This window comes from Nannospalax galili, unplaced genomic scaffold (genome assembly GCF_000622305.1).
Source record: "Nannospalax galili isolate Female #2095 unplaced genomic scaffold, S.galili_v1.0 scaffold302, whole genome shotgun sequence".
NCBI classification, from domain to species: Eukaryota; Metazoa; Chordata; class Mammalia; order Rodentia; family Spalacidae; genus Nannospalax; species Nannospalax galili.
In genome coordinates this window covers 6,136,819-6,150,501 of record NW_008350120.1, presented here as the reverse complement: position 1 = coordinate 6,150,501, position 13,683 = coordinate 6,136,819, and the positions used below count along the sequence as shown (strand labels likewise).

Here is a 13,683-nt window from a genome sequence, read left to right as displayed (position 1 = left end):
AAAAAACAGGGGCCCCCCCCCCCCCCCGTTTTAAACATGGGGTTGGTTGGCTTTGAGTCTCATAGCTAGGCCATACACAGAGCAGCTGCAGCAGTGAGTTGGGCACAGGAACCCCGAGGCCTCTGCTCAGCAGGCCTGGCACCTACCCCCAGGCCCCAGGCCCGCTTAGGTCAGTATGCAGCAACACAGGCCTGACTTCTGTTCTGGCTGTCCTGGGTCTGGGGGCAAATCTCTTTGGGGGTGTTCCACACCAGTTCCCGTCTGCACACCTGCTGAGGTCATGGGAGCGTCTGCGTTGCCAAGAGCCCACTGCCTGCCCTGCTCTTCGTCATCGTCCCAGTTGCTGTGAGACACAGGTTTGGCTGTCGGGGAGGGCCGAGGTGGCTTCAGCGGGCGGGTGCTGGCAGAATGGGCCAGAATTGGGGCTGGTGTTGGGGCTGGAGCTGGGGCCTGGGCCCAGGAGGGGGCCGGTGTTGGGGCCGGGCCAGGGGCCAGGGCTGGAGCATGCTGCCCTCTCCTCCGGCACTCTTCCGCAAGGGCGTTCTCATCAGCCACACCTGAAAGCACAGCACACCAGGGAGAGCTGTGAGCAGTGGCCTTCCCGTAGGAACAAGAGGCCTCACCCTGTCCTCCAGGAACCACTGCACCATCTTTGGAAGAGAAGAAACTGTCCCACTCCCTCCTCTGCGAGACTGGCCCTGAACACACTCTTCCCAGAGAGAGGGGAATGAGGGGAGGATGGGGATATGGTCCCAAGGACACCAAATCTGTCTCTACCCTGGTGCGTCGCCAGGGGATCATCCTGATTTTGAGGGCACAACCAAGGCTCAAGGCCAGATGGGCAGAATACCCTTTAAAATGATTCTCACCAACTTAACCACGCAGTCCTGAGAGAAGGCCCCCAGACCTGGCCTAGCCATATGCTCGGGAAGCCTCTCGGGACCCACACACGGGAAGCACCACCTCTACACTCAGCATGGACCAAGTGGCCTAGGAGGGCTGTGGGAACTGTGGGTGCTCACCCTGCCCACCATGCTGCAGGGCAGAGCCAAGCCCCAGCCAATCTCTTGGAGAGATCCCAGCTAGGTCTACAGCACTGGCCCCGTGTCCCACACATCACGCATACCCTCATTAACATTCCTGTTATCTTTTGGGAAACTGGAAGAGATTTCGAAGGTTTTACATACCAAGTGGGTACTAAAAATTGAAAAAACAAAAAAACAAAAAAACAACAATTACAGGATTTCAACTTCTATTCCCTGAAACCTAAGGTTTTACATACCAAGTGGGTACTAAAAATTGAAAAAACAAAAAAACAAACAACAATTACAGGATTTCAACTTCTATTCCCTGAAACCTGATTAATAGTACCAAACTGAAAAGGGCGACTCCCCCTCCCTCTTGACACTAACCTCCCCAAAGCAGCTGTCCCACAACCACCATCACAGCCCGCACCTCAGCAAGAGGCCTGCAAGAGGCAGGCACAGCCACGCCACACTGGCTCTTCTACTCCTGGGGGACACCTGCCCACTAAAATGCGGTAGTGTGATCACAGGGTTTCATGACAGCCTTCCCCTGCACACCTCCCATGGACTCCAGCTCAGCTGGGGCCGTACCTGGGAAGGATTAAACAAGTGACTGAGAAGTACAAAGAACCTTCCCGGCTCCCAGTTCGTGGCAGCACAAGCCCTGGGAGTTTCCAACGGGGGTGAGAGCTCACTCACTCACATACAGAATAAACTCAGATCTCTGAAGAATCGTAAGAACAGGATAACCCATCACCTGGGCCTTAGGCCCACCACTTGGAGGTCCGGAGCACTGAACCTGCTAGATTCAGCAAGATGCCCAGCTATTTATTGGCATCCAGTCAAGACTTACTAGGGCGACAGCCTCATGCACCTCACACTAACAGTCCAGCTGTCTATCATTCTGTGGCCATTTGCTGGCACTCAAGCCAGCACCTGCCAGCCTGTCCAGAGGTGCCACTCTCTCCACCCCACTGTACACACCCGTCCTGCATGTCCTGCCTGAGGTCTGAGACCCTGCTGAGCCCCAAACTTTCCTCAGTGTCATAGCCCAGATCTGACCTGAGGGCACCACGGTGGCATGGACTCACCTGTAAAAAGCCAATGTGCCTGGGTTGGGTTAAGGCCCAAGATCTGGGGACCATGAGGAAACAAACTATCCTGCATCCTGCATCTGCAGGCACCATGTTCAAAGGGTACGCTGGGGAAAAGCTACAGGTTGGGGTGCAATGTAGGAGCCAGCATCACCCCATGGGTCTGTGCGTTTGGCAAACAAAGCCCATTCCCTGACTGCTCCCACCTTGTAGCATGCAGGCATGGAGACTGTCAGACTGATACGAAAGATGACGTGCAAAGGGCAATGTGAATGCTCACCTGGTACCTTGGGTTTGTTGCCAACTGTCACTGGGGGGGGTCCAATCACCCCAACTCTATGGAAAGATAGCACTCCACACAGGGTCCAGGAGATACAAGCACAAAGGCCAGACCAACAGACTTCAGACTATCCATGGTCAGGTCCACCCCGCTTCTAAGCAGAACCAACCCAGAAATTTCTTCTGCCAGAAGTTTAAAATGTACACAAGAGGTGGGCGTTGTGGTACTTGCCTGTAATCCCAACACTGGGAAGATGAGGCAGGAGGACAGTTCACTGGAGGCCAGAAGTCAGTTTGGACTTCACACCAAGTCCTTATCTTTAAAAAAAAAAACTTCAAGGGGCTAGAGAGACAGCTCAGCGGCTCTTGCAGAGGACCAGGGTTCAATTCCCAGCACCCACGTGGCAGCTAACAACTGTCTGTAACTCCAGTTCCAGGGGCTTGGACACCTTCTTCTGACCTCTGGGCATTGTACAACACAGGTTCGCTTACACACATGCAGGCAATACTCATACACATAGTATTTTTTTTAAAAGAACTTCTAGGGGCTGGAGAGATGTCCATCTGCTCAGCGGTTAAGAACACTGACTGTTCTTGCAGAGGACTTGGGTTCGAATCCCAGCACCCACACGGCAGCTAACAACTGTCCGTAACTCTAGTTCCAGGGCATCCGACAGCCTCTTCTGTCCTCCGTGGGCATTGCAGGACACGGGTGCACTTACTACATGCAGGCATAACATTCATACACATAAAAAAATTAAAAAATTTCAAGGTCAGCCTGGGACTAGTTTGAGACACACAGCAACAGCCCATGATTAACTGATTAAAGAAGTGGGGAGGAAAGGAGGATCAGGCATTCAGGCACTGTCAAACTGTAACACTGAAGGAACAACCTGGTTTCCTGTGTTGTGCCCACATACTAACTGCTGCCAAGCCTTCATTTTGGGCACTGTTTGCTGAGCCTCAGGAAGACAGCCTCAGGATCACTTAGCCCTGCTTACTTACCTTAGTGCCAGAGGGGTGGAGTCCTCAGGCCAGCCCAGAGCCACACCTTACCAAGCTCCTACCCAGCCACAAGGGCAGATGAGTGCTCCCCACATTCTGTTCCAAAGGCACCATGTTCCAACAGTCCTGCTGGGTGTGCAGACCCAACCCAGACTCAGCCTGCCCCAAAAGAGGTAAACCCGGCAGGAACACGTGTGTGTTCCAACAGAGAGCAATTCACAGGCAGAAGTCCTCAGCGGAGCCGGCTTCCCTGCCCACCATTGGGGCGAATGCCCCACACGCTGGCATTCAGACTCAGCTGCGGTCTCCTGCAGGAAGCTTGCTGCGGGGTTCTCTGTGCTTCAGCCCTTTCTTTCCCCGGGCCTGAGCACAGAGCAAACCTGCACGTGGAGGGTTGTAAAGGCTCCGTGCTTTCTGTTTGGAGAAATGAAACAGCCAATAAAACCAACACACAGAGCTGGCTTTTGTCTCAAGACTGGCAGAGGGCCGGCAAGATGGCTCAGGGAGTGAAGGTGCTTTGCTGCCAAGCCTGATGCCCTGGGTCCCATCCTCAGAGCACACGTAAGGAGAGAACCAGCTCTGGAAAGTTGTTCTGATCTCCTTATGAACAGTGGTGCACACAGATATAACACAGACCAACAAACAGATGTAATAATCGAAAAACTAAGCTGTTTTTTTTTGCTCTTTTTGAGTCAGGGTCTCCTTGTATCCCCAGCTGGCCTGGAAGTTGCTACATAGACCAGTCTGGGATTAAAGGCATGGTTCACCACACCCAGCAAAAGAACTAAGTTTTTTAAATATTATTTTTATATGTATGAGTGTATTGCCTGCATGTAGGTAAGTGCACCTGTGTCATGCAATGCCCATGGAGGACAGAAGAGGCCATCGGATCCCCTGGAACTGGAGTTATGGACAGTTAGCTGCCATGTGGGTGCTGGGATTCGAACCTGGTTTTCTGCAAGAACGGTGTTCTTAACCACTGAGACATCTCTGCAGCCCCAGAACTAAGCTTTTAAAAATGCAAAGATTGGCAGAAAGCTGCTTTGGGCTGGGGCACTGTGACGCCATCTCACAATCCCTCCAGAGCCTGAGCCTCATTCTCATGACGAATGTCCAGCAACCATCTACTAGTTCAGAGTTCAAAGCCTGTGAGCTTGCTCTGCTGAGGCCCAGTGGTAGAAGGCCACCCACCACCTCTTGGGAGTCTACAGTAGTCACCCAAAAACCCTCTCTTCGTCTCCACCTTCCTGTTGAGAGTGCCCTCCAGCCCCTGGGCTTTCCTGGAAACCCCCACTAGCCCACTGCCCCTAAGCATCAGAGAGGGTGGACGTACAGGGTCCCCCACTCTGGGTCTAAAACAGTGCCAGTGGAGAGCAAGTACGAACTAGTTCCCTCCCCAGCATTCTCACTGGGGTAACCTAGAATTGCTTGGTGTGTGTCTAAGCAGTCCCAATCTACTGTCCAAACAGCACACTGCCAGGCAACGGCTGGCAGCCAGCACCCCAAACAACAGAGGCTGCTGTGACATACACGCCTTGAGGCTTGCCCACTTAACAACTGCTGTCATTAGTGAGTGCTGTGTGCCCAGGTCAGCACCCTTTGCAGACACCCTGGGACTCCTCTGGGGCAGACACAGCGTAACCACACAGTGTGACCACACACACAGCATGACTACAGGTGTTTGGGACATTACTAAGTCCACCTTGACTTGCTGCCCCCACAACACACACCAGAGGGTGTGTGAAAACCACAGACATCAGTACACGGCCTGGAATGAGCTCCAATAGACCGCCCTGTGGACAAGCTCTGACAGAGGGGCCCAGCACAGAAATCTGAGGCCCTCACAGCGTACCAGTTTCTCTCAAGGATCTTGCTGTAACTTCCACACCCTGCCCCACAACCCGTCCTTTGCTTCCGAGCCTCTTCGGTGCCACTCTGGTCTCTGTCTCCTTGGTCACCCAAGAAGGAGTAGTGGCGGCCCAGGTATGAGGCAGGTCTGACAACAGCCCACAAAAGCACTTTCTCCTGTGGGACCTGGACCCTGCAGCTCTGAGTGTTTGCCTGTCCTGTTACGGTGGGCACCCATAACTGCAGATCACCACTGCACCACCACTTATAAAAGTGATGCCAAGCAGGCTCAGATGCCATCTGTTCCTGCTCATGTAAGTGCAGAGAGGTGCTCTGCAGGATTCAAGACGCTGGCAGCTGAGGCCCAACCCCGTTATCTTCAGCCCTGGATCCGATCATGCCCTGGCATGAAGCACCCCAGTTGACACTGCGCCAAGACCCTTTGCTCCAGCTTTGCGTTCTGCTGCTGTAACAAAATGCAACCAAAACTAACTGGGGAGAAAAGTATCCATTTCATCTTATGGGCTGGTCCGTCATCAGGAAGCCAAGACAAGAACTCAAGGCAGGAGCTTGAAGCAGAGCCCACCAGGCAATGCTGCTCTGCTCACTGGCCCACTCAACCCTGACCTGCTCAGCTACCTTTCTTATAAAGCCCAGGCCAACTGGCAGGCATGGCCCCGCCCACAGTGGACTGGGCCCTCCTATATCAATCAGCAATTAAAATGTCCCCACAGGAGGCAGAAGCAGGCAGAACTCTCTGTGAGATTGAGGCCAGCCTGGTCTATGCATTGAGTTCCAGGCCAGCTATGACTACAGGGAGACCCTGTCTCAAAAAACTAAATGCTCCACAGACATGCCCGCAGGCTCGTACGATGGGAGCAATTTCTCAACTGAGGGTCCCTCTGCCCAGGTCTGTCGAGTAGACAACGTAACCTAACTATGACACCTCCAACAAGGACTGCAGGGCAGACTCCAGCACAGTTGGGAAGGTGCGTAGGTGGTCCACCAGGGGAAACGGCAACACAGCTCCTGTTCCCCCCCACCACAGAAAGGGCCTGCCTCCCTGCCTCCTTCTGCACCCTGAGAACCCATGCCACCTACAGACAGGCAGAATGGTCACATCACTACAGAGTCGGCCCCATGAATGGGCCACTATGTCTTCTAGGTGTGCTGCTGGAGGGCTTCCTTCTGGAAGTAAAAACTACACTGTCCTGTCACCACAACATCCCATCAGGCCTGGAGCATCAGGTGGAACCAGCCCACAGCACAGAGGGTGGGGCTCAAACAGGACAGAGGGCTCAGAGCTTACCTGTAGGGTCTTTACCACCTACCCTGTGCTGTGCCTGTGGCTAAGAGGAAGTCTGTACCTTGAAAGGAAGAATGAGGGTGGGGTGGGGGTGATGCAATGGCTCTGGGAAGAGCAATCATTTAGCGTAAAAAGACCCAGGATTCCACACCTAGCAACCAAGAAATGAAAGAACAAAATCCTATGAACATGGTTGAACATGACCAAGTCCCAGGGATAAACCGCTCTACCCCAGAAACCTCAACAGCAGGTGTCCTTAGTGTTTGCTTTTCAGGGGTAAAGAAGCATGGTCCTGTCCAACCCATACAGAAGAAGCCTACTGTGTCCAGCACCTCGGAGAACCCTGTGCCGGGGGTCCTGCATGGCAGCAGTGCTGTGGCTGTAATGGGGCGAGCAGAGTGTTCCAGGACACAGCAAGGGATGTCCATCAAGTCATGAGGAGTGGGCTGTATCAGTAGTCCGTCAACTGACCAGCTCTGTGCTGCTCCATGGGTTACACAAAAAGTAACTCCGCAATTTAACAATTTAACATAAGGTAACAAACCACCCCAGGACAGTGCAGGACAACGCAGGAGTCTGCCCAAGTTAACTCCACACTGACATGAACACATTATCCATGAGTCAAAAAAGCTGCGAGAGGGGCCCAAGGGATACATCAATACACAGCAGAAGGAGGACTGGTCCATCAGAACCCTGGGGAAGGACAGGTTCCCACTCCAACAGAGTGGTGGCCAGAGTGGTGGCACACACCTTTAATCCCAACACTCAAAAGGTAGAAGCAGGTGGATCTCTGAAAATTTGAGGCCAGCCAAGTCTATGCAGCAAATTCCAGGCTACATGGTGAAACCCTGTCTCTAAAGGAAAGAATTAAATCTAGTCACAGGGGTCACAGCCACATGGCAATTGGATGGGACAAGTCATGGACAATCTGCCTGCCCCCCACACCTGCAGGGCTTGAAGTCAGTGCTAGTTGTCTACTAATTAATCTCCATAAATATTCTCTCTCCACAGGCACCTCACCTCACCATACTCCTACCCAGTTAAGCAAATGGGGCCTCAGGCCTGCCTCTCTCTGCCCCAGGATTCAGCCACACCTACCACTTCAAGCCAGGCTCCATTCCAGGCACCACAACTGACATGCAGCAGGCAAACAAGTCAGGGGTCCTTTAAGGCTATGTATGTGCACATGGTACCAGGAAGCCGCACATATAAATGACCCTAGAGGACACAGCCAGGAGACACACTGCACCTTTTCACAGGAAGCTCCTGACAGTCAACTTGAGAAGATGACTCTAGGAAGACAAAGGATCCAAGTGGGGAGAGGTGCCCTTGATGTCAGAAGAGCAGAAACCAGCACGGGGGCTACCACACAAGGCAGTCAACCCAGGGCAGATAGTCTGTCTCAAACTGCATACCAGTGCCAGCTATGACCATGTCCAGGAAGAAACATGTTGGTCTATGTGTGCCTGACCCTCAGTCTCAGGGAAGATTTGCAGGGTTTGCTTTAATTCCTCTGAAAAGCAGGGCCAACCACATTAAAATGTTAGCAATATAATTAAAGTTTAATTATAAAGTTTATAATTTATAAATTATAAAGCTTATAAATTATAAATGGCTGCTCTTGCAGAGGACCTGGGTTTGAGTCCCAGCACCCACATGGCAACTAACAACCATCCGTAACTCCAGTTCCAGGGGATTCAACACCCTCTTCTGACCTCCACGGGCATTGCACGATGCGGGTGCACTTATGGACATGCAGGCAATACACATAAAATCCTTTTTTAAAAGCCAGGCATAGTGGCACATGCCTTTAATCCCAGCACTCGGGAAGCAGAGGCAGGTGGATGGATCTCTGTGAGTTCAAGACCAGCCTGGTCTACATAGTGAGTTCCAGGAAAGTTGGGGCTATAGGGAGACCCTGTCTCAGAAAGACCAAAAAGAAAAAAAATTCTTTCTTAAAAAAGATTTACAGCTGGGGGTGGTGGCCCACGCCTTTAATCCCAGCACTCAGGCGGATCTCTGTGAGTTCAAGGCCATCCTGGTCTACATAGTGAGTTCCAGGACATCTGGGGCTACAGGGAGACACTGTCTCAAAAAGACAAAAAAAAAAAAAAAAGATTTACAAAGCCTGGGTGGGCAGGATGGCTCAGTGCATAATGGTGCTTGCCAACAAGCCTGACTACGTGTGATCCCCAGGATACATAGGGAGGGGGAGAACCAACTCCTGCAAGGTGTCCTTACCTCCACATGTGCAGTAGCATACGTAGAAGTTTTTATTATTTTCTGTGTATGTTATACCTGCATGTATGTAAGTGCACCCATGTAATGCAGTGCCTGGAGGCCAGAAGAGGGTGTTGGGTTCCTTGGAGCTGGAGTTGTACACCAGTTAGCCGCCATGTGGGGGCTGGTATTTGAGCCCAGGTCTTCTGTAAGAACAACCAGTGCTCTTAACCACTGAGTCATCTCTCCAGGTCAAAAACTAAACAATTGTTTTAAAAAAGACTTACAAAGCTTTGCTGGGATGTATTAAAAATACACATTTTCTGTAACTGAAATGAACAAACGCCACTGTTCTGGCATAATCCCTTAGAGCCAGGGAAACCACCTGGACTCAGGACAGCCCTTCCTATACAGCATGTCACCCAGCAGGGAAGGGGCCAGCACAGCCTGGCTCTGCAGAAGTTGCTGCAGACCTGGGCAACACACCCATCACTGCCCTCTACTCTGCAAGCCCTCTCATCAAGAAACCACTTGGATCTCGCCAAGGACCACATGATCCTTCCCGAGCACAGCCTAACATGGCACGTTCTACCAGCCAATGGGCCTCACTTTGCCCCTTCGTGACAACCCAGATGGCTCCTGCCTGCACCTAGAGCCTTTGTCAAGTGTTCCACACTGTGACACCCAAGTCCTTTGGAAATTTACCAGTAACTTATGTAACAATTTGAGTTTAGCAATCTGTAGCTGGAGTGCAATCCGCATTAGTTGTAGAAAAATAAGTTAACAGGAGGCTGAAAAGATGCTTCAATAGTTAAGAGCATTTGCTGCTCTTGCAAAACAGGCTTGGTTCCCACCACCCATGTCAGGTGGTTCAAAACTGCCTGTAATTCCAGTTCTGACCTCTTCTGGACTCCAGGAACACCTGTGCATACAGGGTGTGCATACGGACAAGCAGGCACACATGCAAAAAGTAGTAATGAACTATAGATTGCTTACTGTTTACTATTTCTGCAAGCCTCTTCTTAGACATGCACTAACTTTTATGGGGCTTTGTTTTGGTGCTAGAGAGTAAAAGTCGATGCATGTCAAACACTGAGCTACATCCCAGCCGAATTAACTATTGAAATGACCCAATTATAAATTACAGGCTAGAGGCAGAGGCAGGCGGATCTCTGTGAGTTTGAGATGCGCGTGGTCTACATACTGAGTTCCAGGCCAGAGGGGGCTACAAGGAGACCCTGTCTCAAAAAGACCAAAATGCACATAAAATAAAAAATATTTTTAAAAAATAATTCAGCCAGGTGTGGTGGCACATGCCTGTAGTCCCAGTACTTGGGAGGCAGAGGCAGGCAGATCTCTCTTAGTTCAAGGCCAGCCTGGTCTACATAGTGAGTTCCAGGACAGCTGGGGCCACAGGGAGACCCTGTCTCAAAAAAACCAAAAAAAAAAAAAAAAGAATTCAAGTTTCTTTACCATGTGGGGAACAAAATATACCAGAAAACATCTTGCCTTACAAAAGCAAGTCAAATAAAACTTTAAAAGAAGACCAAGATTTGCCAGTGTCCTGAGCCAAGACTCTGAGGTCACACAGCAGTCATCACCTGCATGTGATACCACATCAGATGCTGCAGGCAGAGCTGAATGAATGTATGTGCTTCTGCTGACTTCTCAGAGAACAGCCGCCTTTCCCAAGAATGTTCCACAGAAAGGTCTCTGCTGAGGCTGCTCCTCTGGCCTCTTGTGGGGAGACAAGGGCCACTCCCATGAAAATCACGGAAGGCCACCTTCGCCTCTAAATGCACAAGCATTCCAGAAAGCCTCCAGTTAGTCACACCCTTGGAGCCCACATGTACGAGGCACTTTGGACAGAGCCCTGCTCTTAAAACTCAGTGATGAACAGTTCCAAAGTGCTGTCAGGCTCTGCCAGACAGATGCATGGAAGAGGCAGCAATTGTGAGAGGGATGAGATGCAAACAGAAAAGGTCATAGAAGCCAGAACAGAGGGAAACCAAGCCTGGCATGGCTGGGGCCAGCATGGGTTTTGAGGGAGGGAGGGAGGGAGGGAGGGAGGAAAACCATGTGCAAGGGAACAGCAGGCTGCTGGGGACTGGCCCAGGATGGGGAAGGGAGGGATGCAGTAGTTGCAGAAGAATGGAAAAGGGTTGGAAAACAGCAGTAGACACAAGCCACGCGATCAGGGTCCTAGGACCCCAGAGCCCATGAAACACCGATACACAGGACGACTATTTCCAGCACGTATCCTACCACTGACTCACATCCTTAGCCTCATAAAAACTTATTTTATGTGTATGTTTTAAGTGTACCACATGCATGCAGCACCCACAGAGGCCACAGGAGGGCACTGAATTCCCTAAAACTATTAGGAAGTTAGAAGTTAGGAAGTAAATCCAGGTTCTCTATAAGAGCAACCAATGCTAAGCACTGAGTCATCTCTCCGGTTCTGTGTTAAGAATTGTTAATGACTACTTCCTGTGGTCTTTGGCTGCAGAGACATACAGAAAGGCTATTAAAATGCTGGCTCAATGGCACACCTCTATAATACCAGCATCTAGGAAGCTAACACAGGATCACCACAAGTATGAGGCTAGCCTGGACTACAAAGTGAGTTCCAAGATAGAGACCATATCTTAAAATACAAAAATATATCTATGATAAAGCACTATAGCCAACTATCAAATGGGTGATGCTCAGGCTCTGTGGGGAGCTATACATAAAATTCTTCCTAAGGCCCCTGAGGCAGTGGACATGGGGGGGTGATTCCCAGAAGCCCCCAAACAGTATGGTTTTCATGAGGTACCTGTCCACCCATTCTGTAGAAACCATATTGCTCACATCCATCAAACTCCCTTGGAGAGGTCAGCTGCAGGTAGGTCTCCTCTCGGGCTGTTAGGGCCAGGACTTAACGGCATCATGCAAACAACTGTTCACTTGAGTCAGGCCAAGTGTTGTTAGTTACTACAGCACATGGCTGCTTAGCAACTCCCTGTGGAGCACAGCTGCAGCGACTTCTGAATGCCTCTTGTAGCACATGCTGTGCTGACACCCGCCTGACGGGGAACACGCACAGCACAACCTTCCATACCCAGGAAGGGGCCAGACTCCAGTACCCTCTGACACATGCTCCTCAATGAAGGAAAATCATCAACAGCTACCCCAGAGGTGAACAGTGCCTAGGCAGTGCAAAGTCACTCTCACCATCTGGAAAGACAGGCAGCTCAAACAAGTAGTACCAAGGGAGGGGGACAGCTCAGTAAAGAGCCTCAGTGTGAAGTCCTGAGCCTCTGAGACCGCCACCGAACCTGGCCGGTGGCAACCCTCTGGATAATGTAGAAGCCAAAAGTTACATATCTAATACTACTGGGACACAGCATCCTCCCACAGCAAAGCTGACCCGGCTCCTAGGGTGAGTGTCAGGGTGGAACTCAGGAGTTCTCTCACCCTCCCCCAAGCCAGGGTACTCCCACTTTTCCTGTGAGCACTTAGGACCAAAAGCCCCATCTCAATTCCCAAGAGGATGCTAGGAGAGAGGACTTGGGTTTGATAAGAGAAACGCTCTTTGCTGCTACTGCAGAATTGTCTGTGATAGACGACTCACACTCAGTAAGAGCCAGTAACTCCAGAGGAAACCCCAGTGTGTGTATGAAGCACACCGCTGGCTCCAGACTGCCCAACCTTCCTTCCAGGCTTCAGCATGACCAGGGCATGGATCAGGATGGACATCATTAAGAGTAACTAGAATCAGCTGAGTTGCTGGCTGTAGCCACAGCACTTCTGTCAGCACCAGGAAAAGGGGTGGGGACAAGGGTAAGTCTTGAAAAAGAACAAAAACCAAAACAGTCTATTTTACACACTTGTGAAATCTAACCCTAAACACACAGCTCGACTCATTTAAGAATGTAGTATGCCATTTTCCCAGAGTTCTTCAGTCTTCCCCACCAGCCTCATAAAAACTAGCTACAACTAGCTGGGTCTGTTAATCCCATTACTGGGGAGGCTGAGGATGGAGGATGACAAGATGGAGGGCAGCCTAGTCAATTTACGTACAGTCCTTTCTGTTTTTAAAAAATGGCTGGAGATGGCTCTTGGGTTAAGAACACTGACTGCTCTTGCAGAGGACCTGGGTTCAGCTCCCAGCACCCACATGGTGGCTAACAACCATCCTAACTCCACTACGAACAGACCCGACGCCCTCTTCTAACTTCCTCAGGCACTGTACAACACAGGTGCACTCACCGACATGCAGGCAAAACACTCTTATACATAAAATTTTTTTTAAAAAAGAACTCTATTAAGCAGAAACAAAACCAGATGACCCAGTAACTTTGAGTCAAGTACCAAAGAAAATATTAACGTATCCTTTACCAGTGACGTGATTGGGGGGGAATGGGACTAGGGATGGGGACAGGCATGGGATGGGACACCAGACGTTTAAGTGCTTTTAAACTGAATTTCACACCCCAGAAATGAGGGAACGGCTCCTGTCAAGGACTGTGATCACCTGCTGGCGATGAACGCTAGACACACTTGCACCAGTGAGTGGCAAAGTGAGTCTTTCTTCTGGATGAAACACTGCCCTTTGATTCATTCATGCACCCTACCACCCCAAAAGTGGCTAAAAGGAGAGGTGGATCTGAGATCGAGGCCAGCCTAGTCTACAAAGCGAGTTCCAGGCTTATCTCAAAAAAAGACTTCGATAACCCAAAATGGCTAAATTTATCAGGAATTAACATTTTAGTGAAGAAAAAGGTCAAAACAGCTCACCAGACTTCAGAAAAGTGATACTTCTGCCAGGCAAGAAACCTGTATCCGAGCAGGACTGAAGGGACGTGTAGTCTTAGTGTAAAGGCATGCTTCTGCATGGTCCAGGATTCAAGCCTTGCATTAA

General features: G+C 50.6%; 1 protein-coding gene across 2 annotated transcripts in view; it reads right to left on the bottom strand.

The window, feature by feature from the left end:
* Dnajb6 (DnaJ heat shock protein family (Hsp40) member B6) overlaps window positions 1-13,683 on the bottom strand; it is a 64,661-nt gene that overhangs the window by 5,237 nt on the left and 45,741 nt on the right. For both annotated transcript variants that reach the window (XM_008847275.3, XM_008847276.3), the window contains exon 9: window positions 270-557. In XM_008847275.3, coding sequence (XP_008845497.1) covers window positions 270-557 — 288 coding nt within the window. The remainder of the gene's footprint in view (window positions 1-269; window positions 558-13,683) is intronic.